This window comes from Mycteria americana, chromosome Z (genome assembly GCF_035582795.1).
Source record: "Mycteria americana isolate JAX WOST 10 ecotype Jacksonville Zoo and Gardens chromosome Z, USCA_MyAme_1.0, whole genome shotgun sequence".
NCBI classification, from domain to species: domain Eukaryota; kingdom Metazoa; phylum Chordata; class Aves; order Ciconiiformes; family Ciconiidae; genus Mycteria; species Mycteria americana.
In genome coordinates, this window is record NC_134396.1 from 78308159 (window position 1) to 78327699 (window position 19541).

General features: G+C 39.7%; 1 protein-coding gene across 5 annotated transcripts in view; it reads left to right on the plus strand.

The window, feature by feature from the left end:
- The window catches only part of SLF1 (SMC5/6 complex localization factor 1), a 38988-nt gene extending 31240 nt beyond the window's left edge, over positions 1 to 7748 (plus strand). For all 5 annotated transcript variants that reach the window (XM_075526461.1, XM_075526460.1, XM_075526459.1 and 2 more), the window contains 5 exons: positions 949 to 1118; positions 1617 to 1750; positions 3719 to 3811; positions 4206 to 4388; positions 6900 to 7748. In XM_075526461.1, coding sequence (XP_075382576.1) covers positions 949 to 1118; positions 1617 to 1750; positions 3719 to 3811; positions 4206 to 4388; positions 6900 to 7384 — 1065 coding nt within the window. In that variant the 3' untranslated portion in view covers positions 7385 to 7748. The remainder of the gene's footprint in view (positions 1 to 948; positions 1119 to 1616; positions 1751 to 3718; positions 3812 to 4205; positions 4389 to 6899) is intronic.
- Positions 7749 to 19541: the final 11793 nt, after the last annotated feature.

Here is a 19541-nt window from a genome sequence, read left to right on the forward strand (position 1 = left end):
GCTTTTTGTGGCTTTCCTTAGCGTTACTGTGCCTCCTTTCTCGTTCCATACAATAAATATTAACTGTCGTCCAATTTTACCAGCTCTTCTCATACAGCATCTTATCAGTTAGGCTTTTCTATGGGTTCAAATACTGCACTCCTACTCTCTGGTGGTAAATGTACAGTGAAGGTGCAAGAAAGGTGTCCCTCACCCATTGCAAGTTGCCTGCAGAATCTACGGTGATCTGCTAGATACTCAAAGCCTTCTTTATTATCTATCTTTAGAGATAATCATTGTGTAATCATCGAATGAGTCCCATCACTGGTCTTTTTCCTATGCTTTTGCCAAACTGCAGAAACTTATATGACTTTTTGAAATGAGCGGTATAGGTGGGTTGGAAGCTCTGTATTACCAGGAAGAAGCCGAAATACCTACAACATCCAAAGCTATCCTAATAATGAGAGAGCACCTAAGAGAGAACTAGCTTATTGCCTTCGCAATGCTCAAAGGCTTAATCCAGCCCCTCATCTTAGAAGAGAAGAAGGAGGAGAATGAGCATTTCTTTACCAAGTGGCTCCCTGCGTTGGGAGCAGGAAGCTTGTAAATACTTTCATTAAGTACCCGAGAATCAATTAGGTTTACGTCAGTCTTATGTCCAGCTAAAGTGATCAAAATTTTCAAAAAACCAAGAGAGAGGTCTAGAATTTCCCACTTTCTGGCTCAGACACAACCCACTCACCTCTGAGGCCAGCATAAAGAGTGAATTACAAGAATATAAAAAAGATTGCAGAAGGCAACTTTAAACAATCTATATATGCAATCATTTAGGGATCATATTTTTTAAAACTTAGATACAGCAAGCTGTGGGTGGCGGATGACTGCTTTGCATCAAGTACATGTAAAAGAAAATGACTGCATTTTAATTTACTGTATACAAAGTCCTTGAAAATGTTACTTTTGCAACAGGTCTGTTCCTATTCGCCTGCTTTGCGAGAGTTAGGGATGCATGAGACAGGAAAGATACATAAAGCGAAGAAAAAGAAAATAGGGCAATGGCCGTGCCCTGAGTCTCAAAGGGCATTACAGATGCTAAATGGTGATAAGCAGAACCAAGTCAAAGTGCTGCCTGATCTACCGTAAGTAATACCTATAACATCACCAGTTTTATTCTGCTTTGGGGGACAGCTTCTGACCTGACACATTTCTTGAACTTTATATGACCTGGTTTGTTGTCTACAAATTACTGCAACTGACAGCAAGCTCCATTGTAAACCTGTAACACCTCTGGGCTGGGGTTCCCCCTTTCTCCCCATCCTCCATCTCAGTGTATATGCAAACTGATGTAGTTATATTTTCCCAATATTAAATTTAAAGTGTACATAGAGAAGTTGAACTGTTCGTAGAATTACCTTTAAAGAAAGTTTAATTGTGTGTAATTTAATTTTATTACTGTTTTAAATACAGTTATAATTAAATGACATAGAAATTATGTAATTAAGACATTTCAGAAATAACCCTGAAATGGATAGATCTAAGTATGCCGTATATACACATTTAAAAGCATTAAGTACATATACCTTATCTTATAATATAAAATAGGGATTTTAGAAGTGTCCCCTTTGCTCTCTTTTCAGTGACTTAATCTTTAATAAGTGCCCTCCATTGACAAAGAAGCTTAGAGCGAAAGCAGAACTTGAGGCTTCATACACCAAAGAGAATTCCTACCTTTTGGCTGAAGAGGTACATTTTTACAGGAGAAATACTAAAGGTATTCTATATATCTAATTTATGTTAAGAACTTTGGATGGTTAGAATCGACAGTTTCAGGTTTAAAAACCTTGTTCTGATGAATGCTGAACTAAAATGATGGCTTATGCCCAAGAATTATTTTTGTATGGTTCATGTTTCTTTTTTCCAATGTCTGTTTAAAAGGAGGAATTGTATATATGGTGGAATAAAGCTGCCTTCTTCATTCCCCTCCCCCTCCCAGACATTAAATACAGTGTACAGCTTGTGTGAGCTCATTCCAGTCTTGCCCGCCTTACTTTGCTAATCCACCTCAACCTGTGCTTGGTAGGATCAACGTCTTCTGATTTGAAAGTATAATTCAGTCTTCATCTCTTTCAGTCCTAGACATTTTGTGAACAAAGACTGAGGAGTATGCTATGTTACATAGCTGTGTTAAGCATATGGACTGTTTTCTTCCAGGCATTCAGCCCAGACTATGAAAGGCATTTGGCTTTTGTCTTAGCTATACTGGAACCCAAGTACCTAAGGAATATAACAGCATTGCAGTAATTCATTCAGTTCTTCTTATTACAGAAATTTAATAAATTGTACTTTACATGAACCTTTACCTGAACAGAATTACTTGCTGGAACTACTTTTTGTCATCTTCATCATCAGAAATTTACCTATATCACTTAAAACACAACTATATTAATCATGGCACCCAAGAGAAGGCTTAGAAAAAACTGGCAAAAGCAAGCTGGGATTGTTCAAAAAATTAAAAACAGAATTGTATCACAAACATTGAAGGACAAAAAAAACCCTCACCTTCTTTTGGGATTTAAGAGGGCTTCAGTAACAGAGCCAGACCATGCATTTTTAAAATTGGTTCCCTTTCTCTTTATTGATTTTGCAAGTAAAATTGATGTGAATTATTACATGCTGACTTCTACAAAGAAAAGTGAGCTGAAGGACTAGGGCAAAAAAAAAACTAACCCAACTGCTTTTTTTCTATTCTTCCCCTGCCAAAATTGTAAGTAGTATCTTCTGTTGAAAGAATGAGTATGGAGCTGACAGATTTACGTAGTGAAGGTATTAATGTAACAAAATATACCATGTAAATCTTATCGCAAAGGCTGAGAGATTTAGCCTGAGATATTTTTCATTTCTAAGATGTTTGTTGCATCATCTTTCACCTGGCATCAAGATTTTCCTCTGGCTCTTGTTCAAACCTAATCATTTAGTGAAAGCAAAACAGCTTTTAGAATGGGTCTGAAGTTTTTATCATGCAGAAACTAATGGTGTCTTTATATATAAGCAGCAGTTCTCAGTTGCTTGCTGTTCAATTTTTCATACTTACTTCAGCTTTACATGGTGCTAAGGCTTGGGATTTTTTTTCCAGAGGATTTTCTTTTTATTATTATTAGGACCCCTTCATTTATTTCTCTCTTTCCCCCCTCCCTTGCTACTGTAGCCAAGTCAGACAGCCTATTGAGAAACAGCAAACCATCTGTTAACGGATTTGAAGTTCTGAATTGTACTTGAGTGTGTAGAGGCACTCGTGCTTAGCCAGAAACATTCATTTGAATTAAGCTATAAATGCTGTGTAAAAAGAACCATACATTTTAACGTAGGTTCATGAATAAATTTAAGGGAGGGCAACTGCACTCTAAAGTTTTATTGCTTCAAAACCCAGTATTTTTGGTGTTCTGTGATCACTTGGTGCTTTTATAGTGTGATTGAAGCTTTAAACCTTGAACTGGGGGGAGATAATTCCTGTGTTAAACCGTTTGCAATACAATTTCATTGCTGGATCTCTGGTGGAACAGAAGCTCTGTGGGTTTTTTTTGAATTTTCTTAAAAGATGGTTAAACAGGATAAAGGAAAATCTTACTCATTATTGAATTTTCTGGCATATAGCCAGGTCTCCTAGTTCCAGGCACTTTGATTATTTTCTTTAGTTGCTATCTTGCCTAGTCTAGTGTAATCTATTAATTTTTTATGGTAGGAGAGACAGCCCTGCATAAAGCTTGCATAAGTAACAAAGTGGAGAGATTGATTCGGCTTCTCTCTTCCCCTGGAACAGACATTAATGCTAAAGGTAAGTTATTCATTTTCTCTACAGAACTAAGAAATTAAGCCAGATAAAGAACTGTATTAATATCTGTTTGGTAATAAAGTTTGTATTTATACTATTAAAGCTGTCTTTATTATTTTAAACAACACAAAATGAGGACTTCATAGCAAAAATTGAGGAAAGGTTAATTTATAGCTAAGGTGTGTTTTACCATGACATTTTCGATTGATTTTTTAAAAACGCTGTTTAATTTTTTTCAGATGTTTTTCAATAGAATTGCTTGTTTTGAAATCACTAGCTGCCAGTGTAGCCATGATGAATACTAAGAAGTAAAGTGTTTTGCTGTCTAATGAATTACAATATTAACATTTTAGTACTACTTCTGCTGTTTTAAAACTTCCCTTGATTTATAATTCAGACTATGCTGGCTGGACGCCTTTGCATGAAGCCTGTAACCATGGCAGCACAGTGTGTGTCCGTGAAATTTTGCAACGTTGTCCAGAGGTAGACCTGCTCAGTCAAGTGGACGGGGTGACTCCTTTGCATGATGCACTGTCAAATGGACATGTAGAAATTGGCAAGCTGCTACTTCAGCATGGGGGTGAGTGCATTTATGCTAAACTGGTTTAGGGAAATTATCCACTGTTCTGAGTCCATATGAAGTTCGTGGTGTTTTTCTTAATAGTTGCTTAAAATACAACGTTATTATGAAATATTTATTTTAAAACATTTTTAAGCCAAGCTGTTTTGGTCACAATAAAAATAATACTGTTTTCACACTTACCTTGATCGGCTGAATATGAAATTAACCAGGATTTTCACATTTTTTTCCAATATGGTAATGTTTTTATTCTGCATTTTACACCATATGCATTGTAACTATATTCTCCAAACTCATTAATGAAGATAAAGATTACCTAGTTGCCACGCAAAGCTAAGGATTTTCTTTTGTTTTGATCTATTTTTACCACGATGCAAAAACAGATCAGTAAATCTCTATATAATCATGTATTTCAACATAAATTTGTTCAGCATTTATGAAAATTAATGTGATGGTCTTTGAAGAACACAATTAGCTTGGTAATTAGTTTAAGAAAGGAATCTATATTGTAATTGTGATAACTGCTGTTTAGGGATAATAGTGGGAGGGATGCCTTAGTTTCTAAAAAAAGATACATTGCCCCTTAGGCAGACACATGATAAATGTTTTCAACAATATTTTTTGTTCAGTGACAGGGAACTTGTATCTTGTCTTGAAATACACTGTATCAATATAATTAACTTGGCATGTTTTTTTAAAAAATAACTGCAAAGAATGCTCTTGGATACCAACTCTTCCTTCTTTTAATTCATTTACTAAAATGAGTATTTGTGATATCCTTACCCTTGACCTACTGTGTCAGTTTAATCTCTGTGCATTATATGCTGAGTCCAGATTTTTTCAATAAAAATCATTCTGTGTATAGCCATGAGGCAGAAGAATGCACTGTATTTAGATGGTCTATTGCTTAATGAAGGTAGAGAAACAAAATTTTATTTCCTTCTTGGCATAAGACCTTCTGTATTTACAGTCTTCTCCTGCCCCCTAAAGGCTATTTCTGTGTCTGTTGTGCAAGCACCAGCTCATAATCAATACGTTCCTGGCCAGTTCTACCTCTGTGTTTGCTGAGCTTCAGTTCTGTGGCTCCCAGGTGTTTTATATATCTACTGAACCATGTATCTGACATGCCAAGCCAATACCTGGGCTCAGTTCCATCGGTCTAAGTGATGCAATAGCCAATATTATAGTAAGCCCAGCTCCTCAATTGGAAATGGCATTGCACTGACAGATGTGCATTTTTCCTAGGCTATTGTGAAGAATACGTAGTGGATGATCCTGTTGTCCTAGGGGAAGAGCTCTACTTGCACTGGCATTCATCAAGGTTTTCTGGCAACTATAAGGCTGCGTGTACCCTTATCTTTGCCTTTGTCACACTCGGGGTTTTGGCCTGTCAAATAAGCTGACATGACTATGGTAGAAAGCGTGTTACCCATTCAGCGTGGATTTACTCAGCTCAGTAATTTAGAACGCATCTCTGCAAAAACTTTTTTCACTTTCTTTCTCTAAAAAACCTTCACCTTGCAAAATTTAATTATATTGCATAATCAGTGATGGAGTAAAACAATACAGCTTTAATCACAGCAAAGTTAAAACCTCTAGTATGGATATGTAATGTGGTCAATTGCCTTTTGTAATTAAAATATATTTCTGAAAATGTATTCAAGTTAAAATTGCATCATTGCTTTAGCATAGTAACCCAAACTTATGTAAGAAGATTCCTGATGTGTTCATCTTTGAAAAACACCACCTGTAGCGTGTTAAGTGCCTTCATTAACTGCCTTAGTGATGCAGCCTTTCACAAACTTATCAAGACATCTGTAAACTATTTAAATATTAATAGCTACATTGTACTAATAAACAGGAAATACCAGAAGAATGTAGTATAATCTAAACAAGTAAAACATGTCACATTTACTTACTTTTAAATCTATTTATTAGAGCAATTAATTTTTGCATTTCAGAAATTTGTTAAGACCAAATTTTGAAACGCAGTTTTTAGGGGAGACTGGGATTCCTACCTCAATAGTTTATCTTGCTGCATAACCTAGGACAAGGTTGACCACACCATCAAGAAAAGTAAAATAAAGACAATCATAGTAATGTGCCTTTAATTTGGAGTCAGCGTCAGCAAATAACCTGGTCTATAAAATACTTAATGGAATTTTACAATAGTAATAACATTACATTTTTACATACTCTATGTATCGTTACTTGAAATTTTACGATAAGCAACATCTGAATTTCTTTTCCATTTCTATATAATAATCCTTGGCTTTTAACCTAGCAAAACTGGGAAAATTAAGACAATATCATAAAGAAACTGTTACAAAGGGTCTCTCTACATGTTCTAGGTTGTATTGCAAATGTGTAACTCATCAGTTACATCAATGTAACTTAGTACGAAAAGAAATTCAAACAGCCCGCTAGCTTCTGGCAAAAACCAAACCAAAATCTTGTTCAGCTGCCAAATCGAATGTGCTGTTATTATTAATGTTTATATTTTCCCTGCAGGACCAGTCCTTCTACAGCAGAGGGACTCCAATGGAAAATTGCCACTAGATTATGTTGAGTCCATACCAGTGAAGCAAGAACTTTTGAATGTTGTTCACCCAGAAGAGAACATTGAAAGCTTCTATGAACGCACAGAACAAGATTTTTGCAGTCAGCAGAGAGAACTGTGGTTGATTTTATTTAATAAGATGCTGCTGAATTTTTGTGCAGTTTATAATCTGTCTTCACCCTTTACTTTAACTCTCAGAGAGGTAGCTTGTTCAAATGTACTTCCAGTAATGGCTCGTGATAACTGTAAGATGAAAAATACATTTTCTGCAGATTGGTTAGTAGATACATATTTTAGAGAGCTAGAAACTTTTCAAAAGCTACCACAGTTTCTTCAAGAAATATCTGCAAACATGTTTTTCTTCCCTGGAGAACAGATGAAGGCTTTATTAGCAACCCTGGAAACTATGGTAGAGGCATATCAGCTCTTCACTTAAATCTTTTTAACAGTTAGTTTCCAAACAAATCATATTGGTTAAATCTTGAATGTTAACCCTTGGTATTGGGCTAACTTTTTTCCCAGCAACTAAAGAAGTACAAATTTCACAGCCCTACATGAGCCCTACATGTTGTTATCTCCGATGTTGTTAATACCTTCCTCTACCAGAACCTGGAAGTCAGATGCATTGATTCAGTGCATTTTTTAGGCAAAATTTTTCCAGTACCAATGCCTTCTAGTTGTCTGACAGATCTGGATGCCTGTGACCACCTCAGGAGGGTGCTGTATCATTTGCACCAAGTTAAACTTTGTATTTCCTGTCCTGGAAATCTTTGTTACCCATCTCACGCCATAGCTCACTTCAGTTTTGCCATAGCTCACTTCAGTTTCCAGAGGCAGTGGCCCTGAAGTTAAACCAAGTTGAAACACTATAACAAGTATTTTTTCCTTGAGAAAGGCTTGTGCCTGTGTATTTTAATATCCTTTAATAAAACTGATATTATAAATATCTGTCATTAAACAAAAACATATGGAAAAGCAGATTCCTTCTATCGATTTTTGTCTTCTTTATGCTTGTCTTGTAAGAATTAAAATTACGTTGTGTAAATAAATTACATCTTGTAAAATTCAAAACAGAACATAGTATATCTATATTTACAGAATCAGTGTACTAGCATTTCCCATGTCTTTGTTAGTTTGATAGAAATGGTCACACATTTGGAAAATCTTCTCCCCTGTAAGCACCACAGCGCTTGTGGTCACGTTCATTTGTGCAGTGACTGACTTGAGGAGACTGGCCCAGATACGCGGGTGATTTGCCAGACTCCAGTGGGTCCCACTGACTAGAGCTTTAAAACAATCAAGTCATCTCGCTGCTTCCCGGGACAGTGATGCTGCAAAGGGCCAAATCCACCCTCAGCATAACGTACGGTGTCCTTGGCTCTGCTCTGACTCGTGTTGGCTTGCAGTGGTTTGATAAATGCATTACACTAGCCGTGTATAAAATGATCTGGTAACACTCCTGGGATTCCCTCAACTAAAGATGCCAGTGGAAGCAGTGGCACAAATCTAGTTATGTTGGCAGGGGACTTTACAACGGATTAGACAAGATAGTTTAAGTATGTACTGGGCATCAGATTCTGACACTAAGTATGGATCTCCTTAAAAATTACACCCCATTTAATATGAGAATTTTGTTCTCCGTTCTGTGAATACATGCAAACCATACACGATAAATCCTCTAAACTAATCCTCTAACCTAATTTACGATTGTGTGCTACATATTCTATCAGATGGTCCTTTTAATTAATTAAGAAAAAGAGAAAATCCTGTACTGTTCTTTAAAGGTATTGAGGCTCGTGAGGCAGCCGAACTACATAATTGCGCTGCGTGGGGTTGGGCATGCGGAAGAGTTAGGTGTTCTGGAGGGCTCTCATTGCACATTTATACAGCAACAACTGCTCTTCCTGCCTTGCATCTGTGTAGAGACCCTGTGCCAAATTCGTTTCAGACTAGGGTCTGGGAAGAGAGACACTTCTAGGGGAAGTTTATCCCTTCCCCTTCCAAGGGAAGAGAAGGAAGCGCTGCTTTAGAATGAGGATACCTGATTTTTTTCTAACAGATTCAGTAATAGATCAGGAGTAATTTAAAATCTTAGCCTCCAAAAGGAATGTACTAATTAGCAACGTTTCCAATTCTAGTTCTTCTGTAATAGCAGTTTATAATATTAAAAAAAGAACCCTAAAAGAAAGGGTGTGGATATTAGCTGCTTCTGAAATTGATGTTGCTTGACTAGAGGGAATAAGTTACATTGATGCAGCTGGCTTGCGGCACATTAAAACTTCCATTTAGCCTTTCTGCAGCTGAGATATATGATCTCATAGCAATTAATCCGCTGAAGATGCTCAGACTGAGTTGGTCTTGGAACCAGACCTTCATTACACATGTTCAGTGTTTATTAATGACTGATTATGATTTTTATACATGCATGCAGAAGAGCCTGCTCTCACAGAATAAAGGGTCAGCGCGTATTGGATTTGTTTCTGTTTGTGCACTTTTGATTTTTCTGTAGTAAGAAAGCAACACCAAAAAAACCTTTGTCGTGTATGAGATGGACTAATAAATGTCAGTGTTCCCTGTTGCAGGACGTGATGAAAGAAATGCTACATACATACTTTCTAAAGAATGCAAAATATGCATTTAAGTTGGCAATATTAACATTTTCTTTAGTCATGAATTTGATAGGTAATTGGGAATTGAAAATAATTGGGACTGAGAGAACCACAGAAAAAGAATTCTGGTGGATCTGGAAAAGCAAATGCTTCAGAATATTCATATCTATTCCTAATATAATACTTTAGTGACTGAAATGAAAGCAGGAAAAGCATTATTTTGGTGTGCTAAAGAGAGTGATTCTGCTTATATATCCAAGATATTCCCACAATTATTTGCTATTATGTCATTTAGACAGGAAAAAAAGCACATCAATCATTTATCAGTCCTACTTACCTATTTAAACTAATTTCAAGTACATCTCTCCAAGATACTGTAAGGAAAAGTAGATGACATATGCTAAATGAACATTATTAACATTGCAAAATGAAACATTAAAAAGTTAGTAAATGTCTGAATTAATATTCCACATGTAGCCCCAACTTAAATATTGTCTGTGTGCATCGTCAGTCTTTAATTATATGGTGACACAATTTTGCTCTCTCTAATGTTCTCTTCGTTTAAGGATCATATACTGAAAATTTTCCTGTTATTTCCCAGTTATGCTCTTAACAGAGTTCAGTTTTATACATATTCAGTTTTATATATACTCAAGTTTGCAAACTCCATATCCTTAAAAAATCTTAAGTATATCTCAGTCGTATTTAACATAAAATTATGTGCTTCATCTAATTTATTACAGAGTACCTGTTCTCTTTCAGAATCGCAAAACTTTCCTGTTAAATCATGATGGCAATAAAGTGAGATCTATTAAGTGATTAAACTGTCTGCTTTTTAAAATCCCTCTTGGTATGTAGGGTATTTCCCACTTCCTGGCTTAGTTAAAAGAACAAACAAAATCAGCCAACCGGCCCCCCTCCCCTTTATCTCTCTGTGCCCACGTTTCACACGCTGACGTGCTGCACAAGCATGAGGGTACATCTTCATCCTCAATCAATCCTATTTTTTCCCAGGCCTTTAAAAAGCTCATTATTCTCCACCTTCAGCATGCAGTTGGAGAATATCCCTTTTGCACGTGTACCAAATGCTGCCCGGAGAGGCGAGCAACAGTGGTCAGCACCGTGATACCTGGTAGCAGCAAAACAGAAGGTGGAGCACGCTGGGATGTGCCGTTGGGTATTACCATGGCGTGCAAAGATGTTGGTCAAGCTTCAACAGTTGCCAAAAAAGTTGCATTAAGCCAAATTTCAGTGTTATATTTTCTCTGACACATATTCTTTGTTTCACACCACTGCCATTACGAGATATGAAAGCACATTAATTTATGTGCAAAAATCTCTGTGATATTTGTAAGACGTTTTTCAGAGTGTTTCTTGATTTCAAAATAGTCACACTCATTGGCCAATAAAACACTACTGCCAGTATACTAGGAGTCTGGGCTCAGGAATTTTGCTGTTGATTTGTTTTATTTTTGTTTAGGAGCAAAGGTTAGCTTATAAAATTTAAATATTCCTGTGGCTTCAATAACCATTTAGAATTGTCAGGTATTGTCACACAGCCTTCGTTGTGTGGTCTTACATTTAACTTGCACTGGCTGCATTAAGACACATTTTTTTTAACAAGGATCCAATTTATTGGCTGAAGTAAACCAATCTGTATGAGTGGTCATTTCATCACCTCCTGTGCCATGTGCAAACGAAATGTGAATGACACTGTATTTACTCTGTTGGTGAAACACGCCAGCCTGAGTGCCAGTCCCAGAGGAACACCAGGAGAAACATTTCATGCTCGGTGATTATTCCCCAATGCATACTGTTTAAAATCTGTCAGATATAACTAACTCCTTTTTTTAATCTGTTAAATGTGGATTAAATAATTACAATCATCAAAGTGTAATATATAAAGATCCTTACAAGTTCATAAATTTATCATCATCTTATTTACCAGGCTACAAAATGATGCTTCTTCAGGAAAATAGCGCTAAAAATTACACTTTGCAAAATACTCATCTCCGCTCTCATATTCAGGTAAAGATAGTGAAGATGCACCTAATCTATCAACCGTACTTGTAATCTCTTTGGAAAAAAAAAACCCAAAACCAGATTCTGGTTTGTCTAAGAAGTTGCTTTAAGTAAGGATATCAATAGGTACTGTTATAGCAGCATATTTTAAGCAGTTGAGTAAATGCAAAATATTTTCTTTTAAAAAAGGATGACCTGAGGACTATTTAGCAGACTTCGTCCTGCAGGCAGGCGGAGAACCCTGTGCAGAAGAGATGAAACAGTAAAGCTGCAGAGCTCCAGTAACGCTATCTACACAGGCATCTGTGAACCAGGTGTTTGGAGAGCATGATTAAATTGCTCAAAAAATTATTAGAAATATTGAAAAACAATGCTTCTATCTGCCTGAAGCTGATGATAATATAAATTTTAAAAAACGTATTTTGTTGGTTTTTAATAACAGTGAGAATTACTGTTTCCATTCAAAGAGCCTGGTGGCTGGAGAGGGAAGGAAAGAAAGAAAGAAGAAAGAACGGTGCAAAAATGCTATGCTCAAGTCCAGTTAAGAAATTGAGATCCAGCTTCAGGGTTCTTTCCACGCAAGTTTCATTAATCTTTCAAGAGAACTATCTTATTGATGCTGGAAAATTGTCATTAATCTTGAATGTAGGAGAAGTGAAAATAAAACAGTGCAAGAGTGAACAGTCAGCTTATACAAATTGTTAAGAGTGCTGACACAGGGAAGTTTACCTATTGTGGCTTGTCACTTGCACACAGCTGAAGTCTAATTAATCTAATTCTTGTCTTTCCTAAATGAGCTTATATTCATTTGCTAAATGTCGTAGTTTTTCAGGAGAGTCATGTAAAGAAGGTCTCATTCTTGTTTAACTCCCAGTGCACCTAAATCACATTGCTTCTGTATTTAAGAGTAGTGGATGTTTTGCTAAGATACCCAACTATCTATACACCAGCTTATCTGTAACCAATGGTGTCTTTGAACAGTTGGGGAAGGCAAAGCTAAGTAACAGAAATTAAACTAATTTAGAGACCTCTGTATTAAAAAAAGTCACAAAACTGCAGTGTCAATAATTCAGCTTATTGGTTTGCTATTTGCCTTACTCGCCCATTTAAAGTTTGACATTTTTCTACTTCTCACTAATGCTCCAACTCCACTTTTCTTTAATGATGGTACGCTATCTACCCCAATATATACGTGCATGCCTGCTGAAATTTTACTCTGAGAACAAATACGATCTGGCAGTTTGAGGTGGTCGACCAGTCACCACTTTCAGCGGTTCAAAGCACACCCTCTCTGTGCGGGGGACGTGCTATCTATAATGGCTCTTGAACTACTGAAGATTGAACTTCATATGGATACCATGTGGGCTGATGATAACGTATCTCCTCTATCCACCCCTTCTGATTTCAGGAGTGTTCATAGAACATGAAGAATTACTTGTTCCCTGATGGGCCTTTGCAAACTCCACACGAAAAAGCAAGGAGGTTTGATATGATTAAACGATAGGTACACTTGTCAAAGGCTCTAGCATACCTGTATTTATAGGGACTTCACCACCATCATTAAATTAAGGTTGATGTTGGGGTTTTTTTGCTTTTGTTTTGTTTCTTTGACAAATCCAGAAAAATCCTTTCAAATGCATATTGTGCCACAGCAGCACCAGGTTTAAGACACAAAGCTTCGATACGGTATTACTTCATTTGCCCACAGTGAGTATGAGCCATCAGTAAAATGACAGTCTGCTGGGCTGCTGGAGGGGGCCGACTTGGGCTGCCCAAGGGGAAAGAAGGAAAACTCCTGCTCTGCATGACAGACTGCAAATAAGCAAGCAGGCTGCCATCTCAAATGTTTCCCTTTTAGAAATTTAAGAAAAGAAATTTGGGGTTTTTTTTCTTCCCTGTGCAGCATGCTGAAGTAAAGGCCTGTAAATAACAGATAAATAGCACATTGAGTTGCTAGCAAGTGCAGATCCAAGGAAAAAATTCAGGTCCCCTTTAGGCTTCTGTGTAGTGACACAGGGGGAGAGAGGTCCCTACAAAGCAGGGTGAGGATTATGCTTATCTTCCAAACCTGTACCCTCCCCCAGAAAGCTCTACAGGCCAGAGCATCTTCTCAAGGGGAGGAGACGTCTGTTTTCTTTTCTCCTGCAGGGGAGCACACGCACACTCTTGTTTCTGCAATATCTATCTGAAAATTGCATAAATATTTACCAGTTTTATTTCCCAGTATTTCTCCTACCCACTGGAAGCATCACCCTCGAGGCTGCAGGCCACCTCCTGCCTCCACTGTTTCTTGTACAGCCAGCCCTGGATGCTCTTCTGCACCAAGCTGCAGCTGCAAGAGGATCAATACTCCAATTAATTCAGTCCCCACTCCCTTTCCCCCGTCTGAATAGTCTCACGTCTACCACATCATCCTCTTTGGAAATATGCAGCATGGGTTTGAGTCCACTCTGACTAAAAAGAAAGTAAAACGGAGGTCAGTAAAACCGCCATGCCCACTACGCTGAAGTTAAGGTGCTGTACGCAGGGTCAGCTTCATGTCGCCATCTGAGCCGTGGTTTCACCATCACAGCTCTGAACGTCTGTGCCTGCCCGCCGGCAGCCTTGCTGAAGCTGACCTCTGCATGCTGCAGGTAGAGGTCAACTTCTGCAGAGTGCTCAGGGCCTTAGCAAACATACCTCTCCGTTAGCAGAGCCAGACTTTTTTTCTGATGTGGGAAGATGACCCCAAAAAACTTTTACATCTTATGAGAAACTGAAGGTATTTTATCTGTCCATATGGAAACATGGTCTTCATTTTAGAAGAGCTACTGTGTAAGATTGCCTCTCCCATCCATGTTTCTTTTGATGAGTGGAAAGTATGGAAGCTTTGATGTTACCTGCTCTTCTGCCTGACCCCTTGTTAGTATTTCAGCTGTGGGGCTGTGTGGTAGGATGCTCTGAACCTAAACCTTGCAAGTTTTTAAGCCTTCTCCTTCTTCCATCAGTCAAAAGATGCTTGTTTTTGAAGACCTGGTATGCTTTCTACAAAAGCCCTGCAATGCCACTTGCTGTACACCTATCTGCTAAATCCAAGTTGTTCATGTTTTTATCTTAAGTACCAACCAGGAAACAGGCTGCCCCTGCCAGCTGTGCCAAGAGCAGCCACAGGATCACAAAATGGTTTGGGCTGGAAGGGACCTTTAAAGGTCACCTAGTGCAACCCCCCTGCAATGAGCAGGGACATCTTTCACTAGAGCAGGTTGCTCAGAGCCCCGTCCAACCTGGCCTTGAATGTGTCCAGGGATGGGGCATCCACCACCTCTCTGGGCAACCTGGGCCAGTGTCTCACCACCCTCAGCATAAAAAAGTTATTCCTTATATCTAGTCTAAATCTCCCCTCTTTCAGTTTAAAGCCATACGCCTTGTCCTATTGCAACAGGCCCTGTTAAAAACTCTGTCCCCATCTTTCTTATAGCCCCCTTTAAGTACTGGAAGGCTGCTATAAGGTCTCTCCAGAGCATTCTCCTCTCCAGGCTGAACAACCCCAACTCCCTCAGCCTGTCCTCACAGCAGAGGTGTTCCAGCCCTCTGATCATTTTCGTGGCCTCCTCTGGACCCGCTCCAACAGGTCCATGTCCTTCCTGTGCTGAGGACCCCAGATCTGGACACAGAATTGCAGGGGGGTCTCACCAGCGCGGAGCAGAGGGGCAGAATGCCCTCCCTCGACCTGCTGGCCACGCTGCTTTGGATGCAGCCCAGGATACGGTTGGCCTTCTGGGCTGCGAGCGCACATTGCTGGGTCATGTCCAGCTTTTCATCCACCAGGACCCCCAAGTCCTTCTCGGCAGGGCTGCTCTCCATCCCTTCATCCCCCAACCTTATTGATACTGGGGGTTGCCCCGACCCAGGTGCAGGACCTTGCACTTGGCCCTGTTGAGCCTCGTGAGGGTCGCTCGTTGCACGGATGTGGGATGTAAGGGGAACGGCTGCTGTTCAGCATCAGCGCTGGATGCGCACCCTGAACTAAAGTGTCAGTATAGGAAATGGGGTTTCTAAAAGCTCAGAACTTCTCAAATACCTGCAGTGGTGTATGTCACATTTCCTCAGCTGAGTATTGAAAGCAGAAAGAGGGTCTAACATTCAGGCCAAGGTGGAGAAAACCCAAGAAACTCAAATTTAAGGCCAAGAGTTCCTCCTTCCCTTGCACCGTGGCTGTTTTCCTTTTGTAAATTGGTCGTTTAAATTAGGGCTCACAAAACCAATGAACTAATGCACCCGTTTGAGACAGGGCGGATGCTCTATAAAGCTCTTTAGAGAAAGGTGACCGTGCAGCTCATGCCTCCTCTGTTACGACCCTGATCCTCTCATCCCAGTTACTGCCAGCCGTGCGGAGCATCTGCGGCCGCGGGACAGCACACGTCCAGTGCACAATTCCCTGTGCCCCCAATAAAACGTGAGACCAACTTCCTACCACTGACAGGCGGGTGCAAACTCACTGCATGACCCCGGATCCTCTCTGCACCTCTCCCTTTGCTTTATCGCCACTTAAATCAAAAGGTAAACAGAAACCCTGGCTTTAAACTTCCTGGCATTTGACAGCTTCATCATCAAGTGTAAGTGTCAACTACTTCAAAAGTTCATTTCTTTTTTAAAATGCCACTGTTTGTTCTGCAGAGTTTCTGGTCAAAGTGCAGCCTCCACATTACCCTGTAGAGAAGGAGGCCAAACTGCAAAAGTCACAGCACTGTATTTAATTACGAACCATAGGACTTAATGAAGAATAGAAAATTGCACAGTGAAAAGCTGTTTTCCGTGATGGAGAATTCATTCGAGCAATCCTCCTCCACCCCAAACAACCCATACTTCCTGCAATTGCCCATTTTAAACGTAAGCCCCCTTCACAAACTACAGGTTTCCTGCTTTCATATGGCTTTCTGATTGGGCCAGAAATAAAAATTTTATTTTTTCCCCAAAAATAAAATGCCCATTATGATCTGCTTCCAGTCACACGGAGACTTTACAAATACTTTAACTGGAGCAGAGCGAAAGCCCAAGCTCAGATATTTCAGAGCGAAGTAACCAACCACAAGCTGCATATATATTGCAGAAAAGGTTATACAACTTCCAGAGGAGATTTCCTTCCTTTAACCACGGGTTTTCATTTCTGTATTCTTCCTTTCTGCACTGACAAGTTCAAAATATGCCACAACCAGGGAGTGGGCAGCGGACAAAGTCTGGATGTCGCGTGCCAAGAGGGGGATGGCCTAGGTGAGTCATTACAGGCCCAGGAGGAGCAGCACTGGGGAAAGACGGGAACACAGCAATGAGAAACCAAGGCAAACCTGAAGAGCTGACATAAAACCAGCAGCTGAAACTTTGTGAACATACTGCCTAGGAGTTAGGTCTATAAGAAGAGGAAGAAGCCAAAAAGAACTTGTGGGTGGGGAAAGGAAGGAAAGCCCACCAAAACCCAAAGAGGAATAGGGAGAAGAAGCAGGAGAGCATGACAGGGCAAACAGCAAGATTTCCCCGGGCACCTCTGATACTAGCAGTTAAGCAAGAAAGGCTTAATTGCTAGTATCAGAGGTGACCAGGAAATCAAGGGGAAGAGATACGGTGCAGCAGCCTTGAGTTTGGTCACCTACAGACTGCGGCCAAGGTGCAAAGAAGGAAAGAGCAGCCCTTTACATCGGCAGGTGTGGGGCCAGCTCCGCGGCGTGTCCTCGGCACGTCAGGAGGAGACGGAAAACGGGGCGGTAGCTGGAAAGGAAGGTGTGGATGTAACCGTGGTTTTGAGCTGTGGATCTCTGTAAGGATGCCAGGGGAAAGGATGCATCTGTATTGTGAAGGGAAAACACAGACAGGCTGGTTCCAGCCTCATAATCCACTGTCATTCTTCCCCAGCTCTTTTCCAAGATGCCCCCCAGCCTTCCCAAAATTGTACCCTGCCACAGCAAACTGTGGTGACTAGGCTTTCTTCTAAGTAAGTGAGATATTTAATTCTAGAAACGTGGTGCAGAAAGACTTTTGCCCTTTAAATAAACCCCAGTCTTTAAAAAAAAAAAAATCCTGGAAGAACTGAAGTTATATTTGATAGTTACCCAGTTTACACGTAAATCTCTTTTTTAAACAATCCAGGCCCTTCCCCATTTCTCCTCCCCCTTCCCAATAAGTGTGTTTAGGAAGCCTCAGCCTGGGGAACAGAAATGTAGCTGAGGGAAGGAATTACTTTAGTCTCCATGCCCATTTCTTCTGATCAAGCCATTATCTCGTGCCCGTGAGCAACAGCTCTCCCGATATGAGTACGACTGCTTGTTGAGCTTGCTGCGTGTCCCAGGGCTAGCAACCCTGCGGGGAAGGAAAACATTTTTCGCTTTTGTTACCATATTTGTTCAGGAGGCAGCGAAAAAGCTTCCTTTAAGTTGTAACTCAAGGATAGATGTGTACCGAGCAGGCTGGTGCCTGACACGTAAACTTTTGCAAGTGAGAGAAATGGTCAGTGCGCTGCACCATGAATCAGCAAGGCCAATCCTATAATGTTGTAAAAACACCATGGGAGATGAGATTTCCCAGCACCCAGTCCGGCAAAAAGCCAATCCCTTTCTCAGTTACCTTTAGGTGAGACGGTGGCAGAGGCTCAGAGCAGCCCATGGGAGCTGCGGCGCAGATTAAAATGGGGTTGGTGCCAACCGAGGAGCTTCTGCCGGAAAGCGTTCCGGCTGTGTTAAAGTACCGACGCTACAAGTTAGTTAAACCCCTTTCCTCCTTTCTTCCAGTAATATCTAGGAATGCTGTGATACGATAAGATGTTTGATATTTTCATTTTCTTTTCAAAGTTCTGGTACTTGGGGCAATTGCAATGGCAAGCACTAAGTAAGGATGGGATGCTCCCGAGTTGCAGCTCTTGTTCTCTTCGTGCAACTGCCCAGCGCCCAACACTCCCCACAAATCTGACCACGGGTTTTTTCAATGTGTTTAACCTTTCTCTACTACTTTTGACTGGGGGTCTTTCTTCATCAGCTGTAGATCTAAAAGGATTTGGGTTTTTTGTGGCATGCCTAGAAAGGATCATATACAATTATGCAAAAAGTAAACTTTTAGGAATGTGTCTTCATGTCAGGGTAAAGCAGGTCAGGCAATATTGACTTATTAAATTATTCCAGAAAATATTAATCAACACTCTTTAATCAAAATATGTATCAGTGATCAACATTTTAGCCCTTCCTTTAATCACCTGATGTAATCTAAGTAAAAGCTGAGTGAGAAAAGCAGTTTAAAGTTTCTTTTGATTATATTAAAATGGGAAAACATTTATTAACATTTGAACCATGACTAAGGGTTTCAGGCTTCTATATTGTGCAACCTGAACCATAAAAAAGTTGTTGACATTTAAATTTCATTCAGTACTAAGGCTGATGAGGAGAAAAATATAGTTATACTCTTCTTGGCCCCTTTGGTAAAATAACTCCATTTCAAACTGCAAAATTTAAGTTGGACACTCAAAATTCATTGATGGGGAATTTGTCCTGTTTGAAGCATGGCTAAATCTGACTTTTTTTGAGCATTAAATTCTTACAGAGAAAAAAGAAATTATCCAGAAGTACAATGTCCTGTGCAATGGATAGTTAAGATTTATTGCATTCTTTGCACAATGATAGCTTACGGATTCTTTTTTTTTTTAAATTAAGACCTCAAATCCTTAGTTTATGAGAAACATGCCTGCTCTTGATTGATTACTATGACATGAAAGAAGCAGAAAAACTCTAATGCCTCTTGCAGCAAGAAGTATCCAACCTCCTGCTCTGACGACCTGTCCTGCACTTGCTCACATCTTCCATGGCTGGCAGCAGCTGCGCTACGTAACCTTTTTTTTCCTTTTCCTGAGCGGAAGGCTGCTTTAAGGGAAGGGATGTAGAATTCACAACAAAGGCCAAGTCTAGCAAATTGAAGCAGCTCGCCATATTTGCAATGTGGAGAAAT